The sequence below is a fragment of the Scyliorhinus canicula genome, chromosome 5 (genome assembly GCF_902713615.1).
Source record: "Scyliorhinus canicula chromosome 5, sScyCan1.1, whole genome shotgun sequence".
NCBI classification, from domain to species: domain Eukaryota; kingdom Metazoa; phylum Chordata; class Chondrichthyes; order Carcharhiniformes; family Scyliorhinidae; genus Scyliorhinus; species Scyliorhinus canicula.
The window spans coordinates 205,064,374-205,088,701 of NC_052150.1; the positions used below are offsets into that span (position 1 = coordinate 205,064,374).

The 24,328-nt window shown below is 49.8% G+C and overlaps 1 protein-coding gene across 3 annotated transcripts in view; it reads right to left on the reverse strand.

Moving 5' to 3' along the window:
* Window positions 1-24,328, reverse strand: part of rnf32 (ring finger protein 32) — an 87,011-nt gene that overhangs the window by 20,683 nt on the left and 42,000 nt on the right. For 2 of the 3 annotated variants that reach the window (XM_038798389.1, XM_038798388.1), the window contains exons 5-7: window positions 22,939-22,971; window positions 22,618-22,742; window positions 19,982-20,090 (exon numbers count right to left, since the gene is read on the reverse strand). In XM_038798389.1, coding sequence (XP_038654317.1) covers window positions 19,982-20,090; window positions 22,618-22,742; window positions 22,939-22,971 — 267 coding nt within the window. Of the gene's footprint in view, window positions 1-8,651; window positions 8,746-19,981; window positions 20,091-22,617; window positions 22,743-22,938; window positions 22,972-24,328 lie in introns of all 3 variants that reach the window. The other variant, XR_005460789.1, reaches the window with a different exon arrangement.

Here is a 24,328-nt window from a genome sequence, read left to right on the forward strand (position 1 = left end):
TGATGGATTAATGCGAAGGAGTACAGGGAGTATTGTTTATCTGCTGTCTAATATTTTCCACTTTAAAGAGAAAGCCACCCATCCACAATACTCATCTGCAGTGTGAGTTATTGTCAGGTTGTCCCTGGAGATGACTCGGGTTCCATTGGAATTAGCACACGGAAAAGCTGTACATGTTTAATTGTCACGTTTTCTTTTAAAGACTAAAAACCACCATAGTACAACTCACCATACTTGTGGCTCCCCCGTGGCATTTCCCAAATAGGATGTGATTAATGACAAAAGAGACATGCCATCGAATGCACTATACATCGTCAGGGTCACTGATTTACAGAGACTGACACTGTTATTATGGAACATTGATTGGTGTCCTGGCTATTGAATTCCATCATTGTGCACTCGTGCTTTGAAAAGTGTAATTATGATCAGGTAGAACTCATTCCCTAGTCCTGTGCATTAGGAAGCAAGCAATGCAACTGGTGTACAGGGATTGTGAGTGGATCCTCTTTCCATCATGCAGTTGTTTGGCATTTTTATTATTGGCTAGCTGAGGTGTTCCTGTCCACTTTATCCAGGAGCTTCATTAAATATCCAGACTCACTACAGAAACATTTGAATGAGCAAAAAGCATAACTCCTTGGCACTCGCACCAGGTTTTTTTATCATAGAATTTATTTATAGTGCAGAAGGAGGCCATTCGGCCCATCGAGTCTGCACCGGCTCTTGGAAAGAGCACCCTACCCAAGGTCAACACCCCCCCCCCCCCCCCATCCCAATAGCCCAGTAACCCCACCCAACACTAAGGGCAATTTTGGACACTAAGGACAATTTATCATGGCCAATCCACCTAACCTGCACATCTTTGGTCTGTGGGAGGAAACCGGAGCACCCAGAGGAAACCTACGCACACACGGGGAGGATGTGCAGGCTCGCACAGACATTGATCCAAGCCGGAATCGAACCTGGAGCTGTGAAGCTATTGTGCTATCCACAATGCTACCGTGCTGCCCCTATTTCCCTGTTTACCTGTTTGAAATATAAACAAGGGAAGCCCGATGATCGCAGAAACTCTTAAAAACGGTTGTAAGTTTCTTCTAACAATGTTTCTAATATTTATTTAGCGACAGAAGAAATTATGTTTTCTTCTTCCACAGGATGTGGGCTTCGCTGGCTAGGCCAACATTTATTGCCCATCCCTAGCTGCCTTTGAGGAGGTGGTGGTGAGCTGCCTTTTTGAGCTGCTTCAGTCTGTGTGGTGTAGGTACACCCACGGTGCTGTTAGGGAGAGAATTGCAGGCTCAGTGCTGGTGAAGGAACGGGTGATATGTTTCCATGTCAGAATGTGGCTTTATTGGAGAATTGCAGATGGTGGTGTTCCCGTGGATCTGCTACTCTTCTTCTACTAGGTGGTCGAGGTCATGGGTTTGGAAGGTGCTGTTGAAGAAGCACCCTTGCGGGAGAGGAGCTGGAGATTTAAAAGCACGGGAGAGGAGTCATCTCCTCTAACCTAAGGGGTTGAGTGAATACCAGGTAAGCTCTTTCTCTCTTTCTTTTTCTTGTTTTATCGGCAAGTTATCGAGAGGGGATGGCTGGGAGGGCTTCAGGTTGCACTGTTCCTCCTGCAGAATGTTTGAGGTGAGGGACGCCGTCAGTGTCCCTGCTGATTTCACCTGCGGGAAATGCACCCGCCTCCAGCTCCTCAAAAACCGTGTTAGGGAACTGGAGTTGGAGCTGGAGCTGGATGAACTTCGGATCATTCGGGTGGCAGATATGGTCATAGATAGAAGCTTCAGGGATGTAGTTACTCCGAAGAATGAAGATAGATGGGTGACCGTGAGAGGGGCTGGGAGGAAGCAGTCAGTACAGGGATCCCCTGTGGTCATTCCCCTTTATAACAAGTATACCGCTTTGGATACTGTTGAGGGGGACGACTTACCAGAGGTAAGCCATGGGGTACAGGTCTCTGGCACAGAGTCTGTCCCTGTTGCTCAGAAGGGAAGGGGGGAGAGGAGTAGAGCATTAGTCATTGGGGACTCCATAGTTAGGGGAATAGATAGGAGATTCTGTGGGAACGAGAGAAACTCGCGGTTGGTGTGTTGCCTCCCAGGTGCCAGGGTCCGTGATGTCTCGGATTGTGTTTTCGGGATCCTTAAGGAGGAGGGGGAGCAGACCCAAGTCGTAGTCAACATAGGCACCAATGACATAGGTAGGAAAAGGGATAAAGATGTAAGGCAGGTATTCAGGGAGCTAGGATGGAATTTTAGATCTAGGACAAACAGAGTTATTATCTCTGGGTTGTTACCCGTGCCACGTGCTAGCGAGACAAGGAATAGGGAGAGAGAGCAGTTGAACACGTGGCTACAGGGATGGTGCAGGGGGGAGGGTTTCAGATACCTGGATAATTGGGGCTCATTCTGGGGTAGGTGGGACCTCTACAGACGGGATGGTCTACACCTGAACCAGAGGGATACCAATATCCTGGGGGAAAATTTGCTAATGCTCTTCAGGAGGGTTTAAGCTAATTGAGCAGGAGGGTGGGAACCTGAATTGGAGCTCCAGTATACAGCAGGTTGAGAATAGTGAGGTCATGAATAAGGTTTCAAGGTTGCAGGAGTGTACCGGCAGGCAAGAAGGTGGTTTAAAGTGTGTCTACTTCAAAGCCAGGAGCATCCAGAATAAGGTGGGTGAGCTTGCAGCATGGGTTGGTACCTGGGACTTCGATATTGTGGCCATTTCGGAGACATGGATAGAGCAGGGACAGGAATGGTTGTTGCAGGTTCCGGGGTTTAGATATTTTAGTAAGCTCAGGGAAGGTGGTAAAAGAGGGGGAGGTGTGGCATTGTAAGTCAAGGACAGTATTACGGTGGCAGAAAGGACGTTTGATGAGGACTCGTCTACTGAGGTAGTATGGGCTGAGGTTAGAAACAGGAAAGGAGAGGTCACTCTGTTGGGAGTTTTCTATAGGCCTCCGAAAATTTCCAGAGATGTAGAGGAAAGGATTGCAAAGATGATTCTGGATAGGAACAAAAGTAACAGGGTAGTTGTTATGGGGGACTTTAACTTTCCAAATATTGACTGGAAACGCTATAGATCGAGTACTTAGATGGGTCAGTTTTTGTCCAATGAGCACTTTGGTGATAGTGACCACAATTCAGTTACGTTTACTTTAGCGATGGAAAGGGATAGGTATGTACCGCAGGGCAAGAGTCATATCTGGAGAAAGGCAATTATGATGCGATTAGGCAAGACGTAGGATGCATAGGATGGGGAAGGAAACTGCAGGGGATGGGCACAATTGAAATGTGGAGCTTGTTCAAGAAACAGCTACTGTGTGTCCTTGATAAGTATGTACCTGTCAGGTAGGGAGGAAGTGGTTGAGCGAGGGAACCGTGGTTTACTAAAGTAGTTGAATCACTTGTCAAAAGGAAGAAGGAGGCTTATGTAAAGATGAGACGTAAAGGTTCAGTTAGGGCGCTTGAGAGTTACAAGTTAGCGAGGAAGGACTTAAAGAGAGAGCTAAGAAGAGCCAGGAGGGGACATGAGAAGTCCTTGGCAGGTAAGATCAAGGAAAACCCGTAGGGCGGAATTCTCCGCTCCCGGGAAAAATCGGGAGGGCTGTCGTGAACTCGGCCGAGTTTCACGACGGCCTCGGAGGCCGCTCCTCGCCCCCTCCCGTCCCGGCGGGGCTAGGAGCGGCGCTCCGTAAATCTCGGCCGCGGGGGCGTCGCGCCGAGAATGACGCGGCCGGCGTGCCTAATGACGTCAGCCGCGCATGCGCAGGTTGGCCGGCTCCAACCCGTGCATGCGTGGCTGACGTCACGACGCTGATAGCTCGAACCCGCGCATGCGCGGTGGCCGTCTTTCCCCTCAGCCGCCCCGCAAGACGTGGCGGCTTGATCTTGCGGGGCGGCGGTGGGGAAATAGTGCGTCCGATTGAGACGCCGGCCCGACGATCGGTGGGCACCGATCGCAGGCCTGTCCCCTCCCGAGCACAGTCGTGTGCTCATTCCCCACCAGGCTCCCTACAAGCCCCAAACGGGCATCTCCACACCCGTTTCACGACGGCAGCGACCAGGTGTGGTTGGCGCCGTCGTGAAACGGTTGCGAATGGCAGGCCACTCGGCCCATCCGGGTCGGAGAATCGACGGTCGCCGTGAAAAACGGCGACCGGCGATTCTTCCGAGCGGGGGGAGAGGGGGTAGAATCACGGGGGGCGCAAGAGGGGTGTGAAATTTGTCGGGGGGCCCTCCAGCGATTCTCCCACGCGGCGTGGGGAGCGGAGAATCACGCCCTAAAGCTTTCTATAGGTATGTCAGGAATTAGAGGGCAGCATGGTAGTATTGTGGATAGCACAATCGCTTCACAGCTCCAGGGTCCCAGGTTCGATTCCGGCTTGGGTTACTGTCTGTGCGGAGGCTGCACATCCTCCCCGTGTCTGCGTGGGTTTCCTCCGGGTGCTCCGGTTTCCTCCCACAGTCCAAAGATGTGCAGGTTAGGTGGATTGGCCATGATAAATTGCCCTTAGTGTCCAAAACTGCCCTTAGTGTTGGGTGGGGTTACTGGGTTATGGGGATAGGGTGGAGGTGTTAACCTTGGGTAGGGTGCTCTTTCCAGGAGCCGGTGCAGACTCGATGGGCTGAATGGCCTCCTTCTGCACTGTAAATTCTATGTAAAAGAATGACTAGAGTAAGAGTAGGGCCAGTCAAGGACAGTTGTGGGAAGTTGTGAGTGGAGTCCGAGGAGATAGGAAAGGCGTTAAATGAATATTTTTTGTCAGTATTCACACAGGAAAAGGACAATGTTGTCGAGGAGAATACTGAGATACAGGCTACTAGACTAGACATTTTTGAGGTTCATAAGGAGGTGTGAGCAATTCTCGAAAGTGCGAAAATTGATAAGTCCCCTGGGCCGGGTGGGATTTATCCTAGGATTCTCTGGGAAGTTAGGGAGGAGATTGCCGAGCCTTTGGCTTCGATCTTTATGTCGTCATTGTCTACAGGAATAGTGCCAGAAGACTGGACAATAGCAAATGTTGTCCCCTTGTTCAAGAAGGGGAGTAGAGACAACCCCGGTAACTATAGACCAGTGAGCCTTACTTTGGTTGTGGGCAAAGTCTTGGAAAGGTTTATAAGAGATAGGATTCATAATCATCTAGAAAGGAATAATTTGATTAGGGATAGTCAACACGGTTTTGTTAAGGGTAGGTCGTGCCTCACAAACCTTATTGAGTTCTTTGAGAAGGTGACCAAACAAGTGGACGAGGGTAAAGCAGTTGATGTGGTGTATATGGATTTCAGTAAAGCGTTTGATAAGGTTCCCCACGGCAGGCTATTGCAGAAACTACAGACGCATGGGATTCAGGGTGGTTTAGCGGTTTGGATCAGAAATTGGTTAGCTGTAAGAAGACAGAGGGCGGTGGTTGATGTGAAATGTTCAGCCTGGAGTTCAGTTACTAGTGGTGTACCATAAGGATCTGTTTTGGGGCCGCTGCTGTTTGTTATTTTTATAAATGACCTGGAGGAGGGCGTAGAAGGATGGGTGAGTAAATTTGCGGATTACACTAAAGTCGGTGGAGTTGGGGACAGTGTGGAAGGATGTTGCAGGTTACAGAGGGACATAGATAAGCTGCAGAGCTGGGCTGAGAAGTGGCAAATAGAGTTTAATGCAGAAAAGTGTGAGGTGATTCATTTTGGAAGGAATAACAGGAATACAGAGTACTGCGCTAATGGTAAGATTCTTGGTAGTGTGGATGAGCAGAGAGATCTTGGTGTCCATGTACATAGATCCCTGAATGTTGCCACCCAGGTTGAGAGGGTTGTTAAGAAGGCGTACGGTGTGTTAGCTTTTATTGGTAGAGGGATTGAGTTTTGGAGCCATGAGGTCATATTGCAGCTGTACAAAACTCTGGTGCGGCCGCATTTGGAATATTGCATGCAATTCTGGTCGCTGCATTATAAGAAGGATGTGGAAGCATTGGAAAGGGTGCAGAGGAGATTTACCAGGATGTTGCCTGGTATGGAAAGAAGATCTTATGAGGAAAGGCTGAGGGACTTGAGGCTGTTTTCGTTGGAGAGAGGAAGGTTAAGAGGTGACTTAATAGAGGCATACAAGATGATCAGAGGATTAGATAGGGTGGACAGTGAGAGCCTTTTTCCTCAGATGGTGATGCCCAGCACGAGGGGACATAGCTTTAAATTGAGGGGAGATAGATATAGGACAGATGTCAGAGGTAGGTTCTTTAGTCAGAGAGTAGTAAGGGCGTGGAATGCCCTGCCTGCAACAGTAGTGGACTTGCCAACATTAAACGCATTTAAATGGTCATTGGATAAACATATGGATGATAATGGAATAGTGTAGATGGGCTTTAGACTGGTTTCACAGGTCGGCTCAACATCGAGGGCCGAAGGGCCTGTACTGCGCTGTAATGTTTAATTGTTCGATTGTTCGTGTGGGTGAGTTCAGACCTAGGGAGCACTATTTTAAAATCAGGGATTGGCCTTTAAGAACAGAGATGAGAATAAATGATTTCTCTCCGAGGGTTGTGCAACTTTGGAACTCTCTGGGCTGGATTTTCCGTTTGGGAGACTATGTGCTGACAGTGGGAACAGTGGCATTTTACGTCCATAAAAACGGTGCAAAACCTCCACCGATCCTCCATCTGGTGGGGGGCTGGCAGGCACACAGCCGCCATGTCGGGTTCCCAAAGAAAAATAGTACACGCGTCCCACGCCGTTGGGAATGCGGCCCATGGGGGGGGGGGGGGAGGAGAGCATTGGGGGAGGGCCTCAAATAACGTCCTGAAGCCGTCCAGACGGCGTGCAACATACTCTGCAAGGGGGCGGAGCATCGCAAAAGCGGCACCGTTCCTGATTTTGCCGCCAATGCGGATTCTCCGGCCGATCGCCGAACGCAATTTCGGCGTCGGAGACCATGAGAATCCGATCGACGGGCCGGCCATTCTGAAGGAGGACCTCCTTTCCTCCTGCGCCCCGCAAGATCACTCCGACATTTCTTGCGGGGCGCCTGCGGGGAGGACGGCAACCGCGCATGCGTGGGTGATGTCATTTACATGGCGCCGGCTGTGTAATTTACGCAGCGCCGCTTTTATGCGCCGCCAAGGCCCAGCGCGCATAAATGACGCGGCGCCGCTCCTGGCCCCCCAGTGGTGGGAGAATAGGGGTGAGGAGCGGCCTCCGATGCCGGAGTGAAACACTTCGTTTTTCACTCCGGCGCGGCACTTAGTCTCCCGATGGGAGAATCGCGCCCATAGAATCCGGCTGCCAGCTAATTGCCAGTGCCGTAATACATATAGCTGTAATTCCCCGTCTGGGGAAATCAGGGAATCGAGCCCAATGTACCCACAATATTACAGGCATTCTTACAGAGTTTGCATTGCAATCCTTGCAAGCGTATTAAAAGTAGTTAATCTAATTGACTCTTGCCAAATCCAATGAGGTCAACGGGCTGCATCGCCAGGTGTGCATGGGACGCTGCAGTTGCTTCCCCCCGGTACTGGCCTTGCCCATTAGAAATCATGTTTTTTGTTATTGCATGTTCATTTTTTACCTCTGCGCCCTTTTTATTACCCAGGGTGCAACTGGAAGAGAGTTGGCAACATGCAGCGGGCTTGAGATAGGTAAATGAGGTTTCCGAAAATCGGGGAGGCGGGGACTGTGGAGTTTAGCAGCAATTATGAAGCCACAGAGATGCAGAAGGAAGTTTTGGTTTTGTGTGATTGTGTGATGATTCCCGTGGTCTGACGACAGTGGGGTGAATGTTTTGCTATCGCTGTCCAGGATGTTGCAGCGCTGTGCTAGGGGAAACCTTGGGGCTGGAGGCCGAGCATCTCACGCTGTTGCAAAAACAGGAACATTTTGTCAGTAACCCTTTATTCAAGCCTTTATCTGGTCATTCTGCATTTCTAGGACTTTCTGCTTTTACTGCAGATATTCAGCATACATTGTACTTTTTTTATCTCATCGATTTTCAGGTACTATTTTGAAATTTAACGTTTCAATACTGTGACAAAACAGAAAGAAACAATTAAAATGCCAAAGGTAATTCTGAGTGGGACAAGTGGGGGAGGGCACACTCAGTTCAAAAGTTAATACGGTTACTCTACAATGCCTGTGGAATTAAAGTGAACTTTGCCCGCCTGAGGAAACTTTCATTTAAATGCCAGCAAATTGGTTACTAATGTGTTGACTTACGGTAAGCCTCAAAACTAAACTGAAAAGCAAGGAATTTACAGCATATCAATGAAGATAAGACTTGACTGGTTTAATATCTTCCCAGGCGCACTGTTCAAGTTAGTAACAGCTTGTTTGCCATCTCTATGTGATAAAGGAAGCTCTCCGACTAAGCAAACCTCAAGACCATTATACTGTTTGGCGAGATTTAAATTAAAATTGTTCAAATCATGAAACAAGGCTGCCTCCCTTTTGTGGGGAAATAAATGGAGCTGAGCAAATTGTTTCACAAATGACTCAACTTACCACCTTTAGAAAATCATCTATACAACCACCAAAGCTGCTGATAATATGATGCATTTGAATAGATTTAATTGCTGCAATAAATGGCCATACTTCAATTACATGACATTTGTATGAACATTTTATAGGTAAAGATCAAAGAACTGTATCACGACGCACCCGACATTCCAAGGAGCACGTCTCCCTCGTGTAAACATTCTTGTACGTGGTATTGGTATAACACAGTTTCAGTGACCTTTCGCGCTGCTTTGATCTAAATAATTAAGAAACTGAAACGGATTAATGGGAACTACTGTATCACCAACCGAAATTGTAACTGCAATTGTAAAATTGACTGAAGCTATTTGATTTAACCTGTGTTTAAAGGCGAGAGTGGCACGTCTCCGAACCACAATTTTCAATATTCTTTGACCTGTTCTAACTCAGTCGGGACCAGTTAGGGTCTGAAGTGCAAAAGTTGCAGCTTTATCAGCTTGACTGCATTTTAGAACTACTGGTAGACGGTATTTGTAATCTTTGCAACATTAGGCGAGCTTCTAGATATTTTAAACAAATGCTTTGAGTAACTCACTGTTGTATTTGGCGAATGAATCGTCACTCTGCCTTAATCAAAAAGATGTGAACTAAAATAATGAAATTACTTTTGTGCAAATTATTTTTTAAAGGAGCAATGTGAAGACTTGCTGCAAAATAATCTTTACCGCTGTCAAAGGACACTTGGAATCCATTTTCATCCGACCATCAGAGTTAAAATGTGACCACTAAACACGTGGCACACTCAAAGACAAATGTCATCAGTCTGTTTAAAAAACAATGGCACAAGCTCAACAGTTTAAGTTATTATACTCTCGGCTGCAATGTCTTGACGCACCGTCAATTACCACAAGACGAGAATGGTGGAACAATCGAGGCTTTATTGAACAAGGTGTTGTGCCTCCTGTAGCTGGAACCAGAATGGCTACAGCACAGGAGAGCACACACTTTTATACGCCGCCTACTGGGTGGAGCCAGCAGGCAGGGATTTACCATTGTATCTCTAATATACGGGCAGTGCCGTAATACATATAATGTACCACTAGTTGTATTCACCACATGTCTCTTATTCTTAACCTCACCACCATCCCATCTATCATCCTGTAGAAAAGGCATCTTCGGGGGTGATTCTGATCCTGCGTTAGTGGTCCACGAGATTATTGATCCGGGTGGGAAATCTAGAGAAAATCGGGAAACGTGACTCTCTCCGGAGCATTTGCGTTTCCCGATTTTCCACACCGTTCACTGGTGACCTCACGAGGACAATGCCCACAGAGAGTGAGGACCTCATCTTAATGTCTATCAATACATTTGAATGTAATGACCCAGCCTCCCCCTCCCCGCCGCATGATTCCCCCTCGTTGAATATTGAAACCTCACCGATGTGACATCACGTTGGCGAGGTTTACAGCAGGTTTTGGACAACAAGATTCAGTCGAGAGGATTCCCGGGGGGGGGGGGGGGGCAAAGTAAGTACAGCCCCATGGGGGAGAGGGACATGGCTGAGAAGTGCCCTGGAACTGCTTCTTGGCACTGCCCCATGACACATGTTGGCACTCCCAGGTTGGCGCTCCGGTAGTGCCAATCTGGCAGTGCCAACCTGTGCCAACCTGTGCCAAGGGCAGTGCCTGGACGACCCTCTGGGGAGCCATATGGGGGGGTTCCCATTATTATGTGTGATGGGGTGGGGGGGGGGGGGGGGGGGGGGGGGGGGGGGGGTGGTAGGGCGCCAAGACCATTGAGAGAGGAACTTGCAGGCATGTGCGGAGGGGAGCGGGCAGGGAGGGGGGAATTTTCAGGCATGATGGGGAGCTGGGAATGAGGGGGGAGCTTGCAGGAACGGGGGAGGGGGGTGGGGAGCAGGCAGTGAGCGGGAGAGGAATGCTGGCGACAGCTCAGTGATGGGGGAGGGACGGTGGGAAGGGGGGGTCGGGGGGTAATTGATCTGCAGTTTTGGTCAGAGCCTGACACGTTGAAGAAATAAAGTAAGAAACCGACCCAACAGATCCTTTCACATTTAAGTAATCAGTCATTGCAAAATACGCAAAGGGCTTGTCAAGTTCCAAATTAAATAAATTGTACATTATGTCTTTAATAGGTCTTTTCTTTAATGCTGCATTTATTTTTGCAAATATAGATGAGGTTGCAGTACTACCTCCGGGGGAGCAGTGAATTGCCTCAGCATGTGTTTCCTTGGAAGGCCATCTTGTAAGTGGCAGCAACATAAAAGGTTGTCACTAACCGCGGTGTCATTTTTCCTGGGCCCTGGAATTTTGACCTTTTGCCCCACCCTGGTTTGTCCAGTCAATGGAGCTTTCACTCATTCACTTACACAGAGCTTCTCCATACTGCTTGCCTTCAAGGAGAAAGCACAAAGTATACACTGGCTCGGAGTTTCAAGCCTCCGATAACGGTGACAATCTCTCAGACTGTCATTAGGACCCCACACAACAGCTTCTTCCCCCTCCCTGCACAATCTACTTTCTGCTGCACCAATCCATATGTCCAGAAATAGCAGGAAATTATTTTGGCTTCAGTTTTACAGAGCACTGTAAGAACACTTAAATGTTCTGTTCTGGAGCATAGTGGCGGGTGAGACAAGCAGCGTGTTGCCCACTGGGCAAATGGATATGCTTGGAACCTCATTAATTATGCTTTGGCAAGCCACTCTCTGAATGACACCGTGGGGCGGGCACTAATTTGTTCACCCCGCTGTCACGCTTTGGGGTTGAAGTTCCTGGTGCCTTATTTAAATGCCACCTGAACATACACATTCACGCTCTGCACCCCAGCTGTATGGTATGCACCTCCTGAGATGGCCCCCAGGAGAAAGGGGCCATGCTCCTTTCATGCTCCCAGATTCAGCCATGACTCCCTGGAGGCTCTCATCAATGTTGTCCATACAAGCTGTGACACATATATCTGGCAGCTGCACTCCCTTAATAGCTGGCTGCCTCTCCTCTTCTCACATCCCTCTGATGGTTAAATGCTCAATGACTCCACCTCTAATGTGACACCAATGCGGAGTGTAGTGTTGCGTAAAAGTGCACCATGTGATATTGGCTCCAACTTCCCAATAAAGTCTTTGCGGACTGTCTCAGCTGAGCCTTAATCTCAATGTTGAAATTCTAATTAATTGAGGTTGCCCCCTGAAAGGTGTAGGTATCTGGACTGGCCACGTCCCGATTACAAAATGGACACTTTGCAAAGAATGCAGGGAAAATGGACAATGCTGAGAAAGCAAGCAAGTGCAAGGTTTGTCTGTTGATTGGAGCCGTAGCTCCCAGCCAAGACCAATACTGCAAAGCCATTACCATACTAATGAGCCATCTCCGGGGACAAAAGAGTAACATTTAAGTAAACGATACTAAAGCAGACGCCCCAGCGCCAGAGGAGACTAGAACAAAGCAGGCCAACGGCCACCTAGGACACGCCCAGCAATCAGGGCAGCCACCACTTTATTGGAGGAAATCGATACCAATGATCAGGATACGGTCCAATTAATTGGAACCAAGTTCAAGGCCCGCCCAAAAGCACACAAAGCCCCCTTCGTGTATAAGAAGAAGCCCCCAAGAGAGAATCACTCTCTTGGCCTTGGCTCTCAGCCTAGCAGCTGCACCAGAACAAGTAAGTCCAAAGTCAACGCATGGTACGAGACAGACGCTCCTAGCTACTATTCCGTACCAGCTCGACCCCAGCAGCCTCAGAACTGAACAATGGCCATTGTTCCTCTGACTGAGTGGGTGCCCGAAGTTAAGCATAGGCTTTAGTAGTAGTGATAGTTTAGTTGGTAGAGTTTTGTGCAGGAGTATAATTGCCTGTGTGTGTAAATAAATGAGCATTGATTTCGAACTTACTAACTGGTGTATCGAGTCTTTGATCAGTATTCGGATTTGAGCCTTGTGGCGGTATCGAAAGATACCTGGTGACTCTAGAGCAAACGTAATTAGAATTAAGGAAGGCGACCATATTAACCGCCAGAAACAGAGCCAATTAAAGAGAGAACACAATGAGCAACAAAGGCCCCCCAGAGTGCAGCCAAGGCCTTCTCCCACACTGCCTCAAAATCCTCCCTTGGCAATTCCTAGTTTCATTTTCAAACTGCCTCATTGATTTGGAGTTTCAACATGGTGTTGCTGCACCTCTACTTCCAGGCTAGCTTTGACCCTCCCCTATGACCGTTCACCTCCCTCCAATCATTCTGGAGCCCCATGATGTCGAGTCACTCTCCAGCCTGCTCCAATAACCCCAGAGCCCATAGTGCTTGTTGTGGACACTGCTTCCCTGCCCCCATCATTGGGGATGCCCCATGTGGACCTCAACCCTTCCCATCTTCAGGCTGTGTGCACATTCACGTACTGACCTCCTTCCCCTCAACGAGAGATTAGAGTATCCCCCCCCCACTTTATTGTGTCCCCTGTCTTTTCCCTGTATCCCTGCACATTGTTTCAATTCAAGTAATCATTTTTTTTTTAAATAATTTTTATTGAATTTTCAAAATACAACATTTTAACCCCCCCTACATTTACATTTAAATTATAACAAAACAAAGTCAAACCCCCCTACTTAACAAGAAAAAGAAAAAGAATCCCCCCCCCCCCCTACCCGCGCATCCCCCCCCCCCCCCCCCCCCCCCGCCGGCGAACCGACAGTCAGACCAACTTATCATTTCTAGCAGCGTCCTCGGGCAGGCCTTGCCCGTGCCACCGCCGCTACCGTACTTCCTTCGTCGTTTTCCCCCCTCCCCCCCCCCCCCCCCCCCCCCCCTCCCCCCCCCCCGCCCTCCCCTCCCCTCCCGGGTTGCTGCTGTCATGGCCTCAGTTTCTATCTCTGATCCAAGAGGTCTAGGAAGGGTTGCCATCGCCTGGAAAACCCCTGCACCGACCCTCTCAGGGCGAATTTGATCCTTTCCAATTGGATAAAGTTTGCCATGTCGTTTAACCAGGTGTTAACACTCGGAGGCCTTTCGTCCCTCCACTGAATCAGGATCCTCCTCCGAGCCACCAAGGACGCAAAGGCTAATATTCCAGCCTCCCTCGCCTCCTGTACCCCCGGTTCCACCCCAACCCCGAAGATCGCAAGTCCCCATCCTGGCTTGACCCTGGACCCCACCACTCTCGACACCGTCCCTGCCACCCCCTTCCAGAACTCCTCCAGTGCCGGACATGCCCAAAACATATGTGCATGATTCGCAGGGCTTCCCGAACATCTAATACACCTGTCTTCACCCCCGAAAAACCGACTCATCCTTGTCCCCGTCATGTGGGCTCTATGCAGTACCTTAAATTGAATGAGACTTAGTCGCGCACATGACGACGACGAGTTAACCCTCTCCAGGGCGTCTGCCCATGTCCCGTCCTCTATCTGTTCCCCCAGCTCTAACTCCCACTTATCTTTCAGCTCCTCTACTGGTACCTCCTCCACCTCCTGCATAATCTTATAGATGTCCGAGATCTTCCCCTCCCCGACCCAGACCCCTGATAGCACCCTATCACTCACCCCCCTGTCGGGGAGCGCGGGGAACCCCGCTACCTGTCGTCTGGCAAATGCCTTCACTTGGAGGTACCTGAACGTGTTCCCCGGGGGGAGCCCAAATTTCTCCTCCAGCTCTCCCAGGCTCGCAAACCTCCCCTCTATAAACAAGTCCCTCAGTTGTCTAATACCCGCCCTCTGCCAGCTCTGGAATCCCCCTCCTGTGTTTCCCGGCGCAAATCTGTGGTTCCCTCTTAGTGGTGCCCCTATCAGACCTCCCACTTCCCCCCTGTGTCGCCTCCACTGCCCCCAGATCTTGAGGGTGGCCGCCACCACCGGGCTCGTGGTATACCTCGTGGGAGGGAGCGGCCATGGTGCCGTTACCAGTGCCCCTAAGCTTATGTTGCCGCAGGACGCCCTCTCCATGCGCTTCCAGGCTGCCCCCTCCCCTTCCATCATCCACTTTCGTACCATCGATGTATTTGCCGCCCAGTAATATCCGGAAAGGTTGGGTAACGCCAGCCCTCCACTATCCCTACTCCGCTCCAAAAAGACCCTTCTAACTCTCGGGGTGCCATGTGCCCACACATACCCCATGATACTACTCGTTACCTTCTTGAAAAAGGCCCTGGGGAGGAAGATGGGCAGACACTGGAACAAAAACAAGAACCTCGGGAGGACCGTCATTTTAACTGACTGCACCCTCCCTGCTAGCGACAGCGGCACCATGTCCCACCTCTTAAACTCCTCCTCCATCTGCTCCACCAGTCTGGAAAAGTTCAACTTGTGTAGGGTCCCCCAGTTCTTTGCCACCTGCACCCCCAAATACCTAAAACTTTTAACTGCTCTTTTGAAGGGGAGCCTCCCAATTCCCTCCCCTTGGTCTCCCGGGTGTATTACAAAGACCTCACTTTTCCCCAGATTTAATTTATATCCCGAAAAGTCCCCGAACTCCGCTAGTATCCCCATTACCTCCGGCATTCCCCCCTCCGGGTCTGCCACATACAACAACAAATCATCCGCATAGAGCGAGACCCGATGTTCCTCCCCTCCCCTTGTCAGTCCTCTCCACCCCCCTGAACCCCTCAGTGCCATCGCCAACGGCTCAATCGCTAATGCAAAGAGTAAGGGAGATAGGGGACATCCCTGCCTAGTACCTCGATGGAGCCCAAAATATTCTGACCTCCTCCCGTTTGTTACCACACTTGCCATCGGAGCTGAATAGAGCAGTTTTACCCACTTGATAAATCCCTCCCCAAACCCAAACCTTTCCAACGTCTCCCACAAGTATTCCCACTCCACCCTGTCAAATGCCTTCTCCGCGTCCAGCGCTACCACTATCTCCGCCTCCCCTTCCACTGCTGGCATCATAATCACATTTAACAATCTCCGAACATTTGTGTTAAGTTGGCGTCCCTTCACGAACCCCGTCTGGTCTTCATGGACTACCCCTGGCACACAGTCCTCTATCCTGGTTGCCAGGACCTTTGCTAACAGCTTGGCATCTACATTTAAGAGGGAGATAGGCCTGTAGGACCCGCACTGGACCGGGTCCTTGTCCCGCTTCAAAATCAGGAGATCAGGGCCTGCGACATTGTTGGAGGCAGAACCCCCCCCTCGCGCGCCTCATTGAAGGCTCGCACCAGCACTGGACCCACCAAGTCCACAAATTTCCTGTAAAACTCCACCGGGAACCCATCCGGCCCCGGCGCCTTCCCCGCCTGCATCTGGCCTATCCCTTTAATTAGCTCCTGCAGCTCTATCGGCGCCCCCAACCCTTCCACCAGCTCCTCCTGTACCTTTGGGAACCCCAATTTGTCGAGAAAGTTCTTCATTCCCCCTCTCCTCTTCGGCGGTTCAGACCTATACAATTCCCTATAGAAGTCCCTAAAGACCCTATTCACCTCTTGCCCCTTCTGCACTACATCCCCACCCCTCTCTCTCACTCCCCAATCTCTCTGGCTGCATCTCGCTTACGAAGCTGGTGTGCCAGCATCCTGCTCGCCTTTTCCCCGTACTCATACGCCGCACCCTGCGCCCTTCTCCACTGCATTTCCGCCTTCCTAGTGGTCAGTAGGTCGAACCTGGCCTGCAAGCTACGCCGCTCCCTTAATAGCCCCTCCTCTGGCGCCGCCGCATATTTCCTATCTACTTCTAGGAGCTCCCCCACCAGCCTCTCCCTTTCCTGCCTCTCCTTCCTCTCCCTGTGTGCCCTTATGGAGATCAGCTCTCCTCTAATCACTGCTTTCAAGGCCTCCCAGACCGTCCCCACCTGCACCTCACCTGTGTCATTCGTACCCAGATAGTTCTCAATGCCCGTTCTCACCCTTCTGCACACCTCTTCGTCCGCCAACAGCCCTACATCCAGGCGCCACAACGGGCGTTGGTCCCGCGCCTCCCCCATGTCCACGTCCACCCAATGTGGTGCATGGTCCGATATCGCAATGGCCGAGTACTCCGTGTCCTGCACTCTCGGTATCAGCCCCCTGTTCAATACGAAAAAATCGATCCTAGAGTACACTCTGTGGACGTGGGAGAAAAAAGAATACTCCCTCGCCCTAGGCCTACCAAATCTCCATGGGTCTACCCCTCCCATCTGCTCCATGAACCCCCTTAACACCTCTGCCGCTGCCGGCCTCCTATTCGTCCTGGAACTCGATCTATCCAGCCCAGGGTCTAACACCGTATTAAAGTCCCCTCCCATGATCAGGCCCCCTGCCTCCAGTCCCGGGATGAGGCCCAGCAGGCGCCTCATAAAACCCGCGTCGTCCCAGTTCGGGGCATACACATTTACCAGTACCACACTCTCTCCCTGCAGCCTACCCCTCACCATCACGTACCTGCCCTCCTTGTCTGCCACCACCTCTGCCGCCACAAACGACACTCTCTTTCCCACCAAAATCGCCACCCCCCCCCCGGTTCTTGATATCCAAGCCTGAGTGGAACACCTGTCCCACCCACCCCCTTCTCAGGCGGACCTGATCTGCTACCCTCAAATGAGTCTCCTGCAGCATTGCTACATCAGCCTTCAGTCCCTTCAGGTGTGAGAAGACCCTTGATCTTTTGACCGGCCCATTCAGCCCCCTTACGTTCCACGTGATCAATCGGGTCGCAGAGCGACCCGTCCCTACTCCCTGTCGATTAGCCATGTCTTGTCCCTTGCTCGCCCCGGGTCATCCCTTCTTTTCTGACCCGCTTCCCATAGCGATGGCCCCCCCCCCCCCCCCACCCCCCCCCGGCTCTCCCCTTCTCGTCCCTGGTCTTTCTAGCAGCAACCCGGTGTCCCCCCCCAGTCCCCCCCCCTTCCCCCCCCCCCCCCCCCCCCCCCGGCTAGGACCCCTCCTAGCCGCGATGTACCCCACATCGTACTCCCGAGAGTCAGCTGGTCTCCGCTGACCCGGCTGCTCCTGCCACATTCCGACTCCTCCCGGTTCACCCCATCTGCGCCCGTGAAAGATCCCCTTAAAACCCCCGAGAAAGACCCGCATAATCAACCCGCTCCCCCCCGTCCCGTCTCCCCAACTTAACGATATAAATACAAATACCCAATGGCAACTAATACATAAATACTTAACTACATACTTAAATAACAAAATAATTAACTAACTATCAACTAACCGCGTGCCCAACCATCACCCTCCATCAAACAGTATAAATAACCGCAGATAACCATAACCCGAAAAGAAAAAAAAGAACCAAAAAAACCCCCCCAAGCACCCAAAGAAAAAGGGTAAGAGGGGTAAATAACTAAGGGAAATTGGAAACGGGAAAAAACACCCCATAAGAAGCCAACGACCCACAATAGAGATTTCAACAGTACAAATATACAGAAACACCCAACAACTCGAAACCTTCAAAATATTCAGAAAAGTCAACCGTTCGAGAAAAAACACCCCAAGCACTCCACGAAACTGTTACCCAGTTCCGACCTGGCCTGAAAAAGAAAAGGGCCACTTGCACAATCAAGAGTCCCCCGGCGGCTACGACCGCCGGTGCTCCCAGGTTTTAGTTCGTGTCCAACTTTTCCTCTTGTACAAAGGTCCAGGCCTCCTCTGGGGACTCGAAATAATGATGTTGGTCCTTGTAGGTGACCCACAAGCGCGCCGGTTGCAATATTCCAAATTTGATCTTTTTCGCGTGTAGCACCGCCTTTGTCCGGTTGTACCGGGCCCGCCGCTTTGCCACCTCCGCACTCCAGTCCTGGTACACCCTTACCGTCGAGTTCTGCCACTTGCTGCTTTTCTCCCTTTTAGCCCACCTCAGGACTTTCTCTCGATCACTTAGCCGCTGGAACCGCACCAGCACCGCCCTCGGGGGCTCGTTTGCCCTAGGCCTCCTGGCCATGACCCGGTATGCCTCTTCCAATTCCAGGGGCGCCGGACCGGCCCCTTCCCCCATCAGGGAGCTCAACATCTCCGCCACATATCCCGGGAGATCCGACCCCTCCAGGCCTTCTTCCAGGCCCAGGATCCTCAAATTTTTCCTCCTCATCCGAGTGTCCAGCTCCTCGAAGCGGCTCTGCCACTTCGTGTGGAGTGCCTCGTGCACCTCCACCTTTGCCCCGATGACTGTGGCCTCCTCCTCCCTCGCGGCCATCTCCTGCTGCAGATCTTTAATCGACGCCTCTTGGATCGCCTGGGCTCCCACCAACCTGGTGGCCGTCGCGTTCATGGACTCTAAGAGTTCCACTTTCATCTCCGTGAAAAAACGGAGGAGAGCGGCCTGCTGCTCCTCCGCCATTTCTTCCACTCCTCCGGTGCACCGCCGGCCGCCATTTTGATTTTCTTCCCCCGCTTTTTTTGGGGAGCTGCTGCCGTTTTTCTTGCCGCTCCACTCCGGGTACCGACCATAAAATCGGTCTAGTTCTCCTCAGGGGACCTTCCCCCACCGGGATTCGTTTTTTTCAGCGCCGTTGGGGCCCTCCAATTGGCCCAAAAACACCTTTGTTGCAGGAGCTTCCAAATGTGCGGCTTAGCTAGTCATAGCCGCAACCGGAAGACCCAAGTAATCATTTAATGCCCTCTTGTATGCCTCGATTAAACCAGCCTCCACCACACATGCTTTTTCTCACATCACATTTGCCTCTTTTGCAAATCACCTGAGATCTCTGCCCTCTCGTTCTTGATCCTTTTACGAGCGGGAACAATTTCTCCCTATCTACTCTGTCCAGCCCCCAAGGAGTACAGTCTCAACCACTCCAATTTATCCTCATAATTGATGCTAAGGTATTCTTGCATTAGTCCTGATGAGTGCAAGACAAAAAGCTTTGACGCATGTGTCTTTTTTCAGTAATACTCAGATCCTGCACAACAAAGCAAAGATAATGATAATGCTTTTTAATGGACTTTTCTTATGCTATACAAACTGTACACAAACCTACTTGCTTCCATTATTATAGTCTGTAATCATGTTTTCCCTGGAGCTGTTCAACTAGTTCTCAAGGTGAACAGTTGGAGGCTTTTTCCCAGGGCGGAAATGAGAATTACAAGGGGGCACAAGTTCAAGGTGAGGGGGGGAAAGGCTAAATGGAGATATGTGGGGGACGTTTTTTATACAGAGGGTGGGTGGTAGCCTGGAATGCACTGCCAAGTGAGGTGATTGAGGCAGATACGTCAGCGACCGTTAAGACTTATCTGGATAGGCACATGAACAGATGGGGTATAGAAGGATACAGGCGGTTGGCCTAGATAGGTCACGTGATCGGCACAGGCTTGGAGGGCCGAAGGGCCTGTTCCTATGCTGTCAAGCTCTTTGTTCTTGTTCTTCATGTTATTATTATGTCATCATGACTGCTTTTGACCAGAAGAAATTCTCCAAAGCCCTTTACTTTGTGATCCTTAACCACCAGTCACCTTTGAACTGGATTTGTACTCAAAATCTGGAGTGCCAGTTGGCAGTAGCTGAATCTGTTGTTTAAGATGGTGACAATTCGCAGCTTATTGACAACAGCAGTTAAGGATAAAAAAATAAAGTTACCGCCATACCTTTCCTTCATAGAATCTCCTTCGTAATGTTGTGTCCTTTGGAGGTACAGTGCGCCTCAGCTCCTTATACCATTTACGAACAACATATCCTCGCCAGTAAGCTTGAATTCTAAGATTAAAGTGCAAGCCTGTTAAACCAACCTAACATCAGTACTGAAAGACTAAGAGATCTTTGCATAAATGTGCAATCTTCCATCAGAGCACAATGCCCGGTTTGAGAAGCAGAGAGTTTACATTTCATCACCAGTTCCATTTATACCTTTTAAGCATATTCAGGCTAGTTTACTGGGCACAATTATATAATGCTTCAGTGATGTTTAAAAAGATCACAGAGAAAACAGGGTTGCATTTCTTGCAGGATTAGCAACTGCAAAACTAGAAACAGAATTTGTAGGTTAAAAGCGAAGCTGTATACCCTGATTTACTGAAGGGTGCCACTTCAAATGCTAACGTACCTTCACACAAGAAGTAGAAGCAGGCCAGCAAGCTCTTCATGCCTGCCCCGTCATTATATATGATCATGGCTGATCTATCCTGGACTCCCCTCCTTTTTGTGCCATTTCCTCATTGCCCTCCATTCCTCGATCCATCAAGTATTTATCCACCCCCACTTTAAATACTTCCAGAGGCACAGCCTCCGGGGCAGAGAATTCCGGAGATTCACCACCCTCTGTGAGAAGACATTTCTACACACCTTGGGCTGGATTCTCCGTCGGCGGGATCCTCCGCTTGGCTGGCAGTGCACTCACGCCCGTGGAATTCCCGACGGCGTGGGGGTGCCCACAATGGGAAACCCCATTGGCCGGCTGCCGGAACGGAGGATCCTACTGCCGGTGGGCGTGAGGAAGGAGCAGTGCTCTGAAAGCTAGTGATTCGAAACAAACCTGTTGGACTTTAACCTGTTGTTGTAAGACTTTACTGTGCTCACCCCAGTCCAACGCCGGCATCTCCACATCATCCCTATTTTCAAACAATCCTTTTTGCAATAAAGGCCAAAATGTAATTTGCCTTCTTAACAACTTGTTGCTAGCTTTTTGTGATTCATGCACTTGAACACCTACATCTCTCAGTACTTCACTCACCTCTCTATTTAGATAATAATCTGCCTTTTGATCCTTCCTATTGAAGTGCATGACCTCACACTTCTCCACATTAAACTCCATTTATCAGATTTTCGCCCAGTCATCCAATCAATCTATAACCCATTGCAGAATTACAATATATTCCACCTATTTTCGTATCATTGGCAGATCTGGAAACCTTACGTTCTGTTCCTTCCTCCAGGTCATGTAAATAGTGACCAATTGCAGGCCAAGGACTGATCCACTGTGCTACCATGCCACCTTCTGTGCTACCTCTGCAGCCACTTCCAATAAAACCCTAACGTGCAGCTCATCGGGTCCTGGAGACTTGTTTCCATTTAGCCCATTTCTCTAACACTCTATCCTGTGAGATAGGGATTTTTTTTGTAAGTTCTACTCTCTTATTTGAAATTAGCCCATCTGCTATCTTAGAGATATTTGCAAGGTGAAGACTGATGCAAAACATTTATTTAGCATATCCGCTATTCCTTTGTTTGCTGCTATTAATTCACCAACCTGGTTCAGTGGATTTCCCACATTTACCACTGCCGCCCGCTTTCTATTTATATATCCTTAGAAACTCTTATTGTTTGTTTTTATACTGCATGGAAGTTCATTTTCACCCTTCTGATGAGCTTTTTAGTATTTTGTTGCAGGATACAAAAACTTCCCAGTTCTCTGGTTTACCACTATCCCTTCCCACTTTCTATATCCTGCTTTTCAATCTCACATTATCCTTGACCTCCTTTGTTAACCATGGATTTTGCCTCTTTCTCGTGGAATCCCTCTTTTTGATTGGGATAAACTCCTGCTGAGCATTATGGACCAATGCCTCCCTCGGACTGCCTCGTCCTCTTTCAAATGCTGGGTGTGATCGATGAAATGCAGTAAAGCTTCCCTTCAGAACCCATGAAGCGACATAGTATCAGAGAACGGTTACAGCACAGAAGGAGGCAATCCGGCCCGCCGTGACTGTGTTAGCTCTCTGCACCGGCAATTCACCTTGCCACACTGCCTTTCTCACAAAATGCTCTGCAGATGTTATTCAGAACCAGTGTAATTGTTATTTAATTTTCACTTTTTACATGAATTTGTGAAGTCATACCAACACATAGGAAATCTTAATTTTGGCCCGCAAATAGATCTATAAATGATTCTGTCTTTGGACAACCCCTATCAAAAATCTCCAGCATACAGAAACACTTAGTCAGATCTCTTTTGGACTTGACCCATACTTGAGAATGAAAAAATATTACCACTATAGTCTTGGGAATAAGAGCAATTTACTGTGTTCTTGGCAATCAAGCTGTGTTTGTCTGTCAGCCTCTTAGAGGCATAAAATTTCATTTCATCTTGCCATAGTTTCAAAGGACCCTAGGCATCTCCCTCCACCAGAGAGACATTTTTAGTTACTCATAGATTGAGGGGTGCCGCTCTGCAAGGGTGGGGTAAGGCGAGGAGATAGGACCTCCACGAATGACCATAGCTGGGGATTGAACCCACACGGTTTTTCTATAAGGTGGCACAGACGTGGCGCTGTTATCAAATTAGTACCTTGTGGCACATTTTATCCTGTGCAGACGAGCTCCATCATGAATTACCCTGGTCTGGTATTGCTCTTTCCTGCACATCGGGCAACTCTTCCTCCCCGAGAACCTCTCAAAGGCTTGCATGCAAATCTTCAGAACAAAGGTATAAATAAACAGCATAAGCAAATGCTCATACGTTTGACAAACTATTTCGCACTGTCCCTTTTAATACTGATAGTACATGTGCCAGACCACATTATATCTCCCTAGTTACACAAAACATCATTCACAAATCTTCCTAAAAATTGGGAATTCTAATCATTTCTCTGCATTTTCCTTCACTTACCCTGTGAAAAACATGGGAACAGGACAGCAGAACCTGTTGGACAGAACAACAACAAGAAACATAATTGAGATTGAGTTCATACAAAGGTTTGTGATAGTCTGGGTGGAATTTTCCCGCATTGTTTCAGAGTGTCAGGCCCTGATTGAAGCTGGTGTGTCGCTCTCCAGATGCACAGCCGAGGCTTTAGACCAGATTTTCTGTCACTCTGGAAAGAAAGAGTGGGTGTCGTTTTTGGCGGGAGGGCGGATGATATTTAAAGGGCACCCCATCAACATAGAAAGTCCCACCCCCCCGGACACGGAGGCCCCCCCTCAAAGCATCAGGGGCATTCCCCGCCAAGCGCAGCACAAGCAATGGGTCTCTACCCACCTCCAAAACAGCACAGGCACTGGGGTTCTCTCTCTCTCTCCCCCCCCCCCCCACCACAGGACAACCACAACTTCCGACCACAATGCCAACATTGCCCCATTCTTCGCAGCCAGGGCTCTCCCCAACCCCCCCCCCCCCCCCCCCCCCCCCCCAACCCAAATCCACTTTGCGGACATCATGGCTCTTCCCCCTCCCCTCTTTGCAGGCATCGGGCCAACACCCCGCCCCCCCACCTCACCCGCTGGAATCCCGGGGGCACTCTCACCCCTCTCCCCTCCCCCGCCACCACAGTCTCAGAGGCGTTCTCCTCCCCTCTCAGGCATAAGCCATCCCCACCACACATCGAACCTCCCCACACATCGAACCTGCTCCTGGCACAGGTTGGCATACCAATCTAGCAGTGCCAGCCTGGCAGTTGCAACCTGTGCAATGGTAGGACGCATGCCCGGAACGTTGCTCTCTGCCTCCGGGCTATAATTACCTCTGGGACCGGCGGGATCACATCGACTGTTTCCCATCTTCACAAACCTGTTGTAAACCTCACCAACATGACGTCACGTGAATACCAAGTGAGGGGAGATCATGTGGCTGAGGAGCGGTTGGTTAATTACATTAAAATGTATTCAAATGTTTTACCATGATGGGTGGGAACCCTGTTTCATCATTTGCGAGGTGCGTGGAAAACGGTAAAAGCAATCTCATCGCAGGAATTGCGTTTCCCAACTCTGCCGATATCTTAAACCCACATTGCCGTTCTGGCTGGCGCTAAAGTGACTGCAAAACTGCCCTCTATGTTAAGTTTACAAACTTAAAGCAATTGAATAATGTTTCTCTTCCATCACATTTTCTTTAAACTAAGGTTATGATCAGGAAAGTTAAGGCTAGATTTTGAATCCCGAGGTGGGCAGCTCGAATCTGGAAATTTACCATCCTGGCAGAATGCTCTGTTGGCGTCAGGCTGGGTGGAGGGGGTTGGGCATAGGGTGGGGTTGGGCCCACTGACCCTGCAATCAGAGTATCA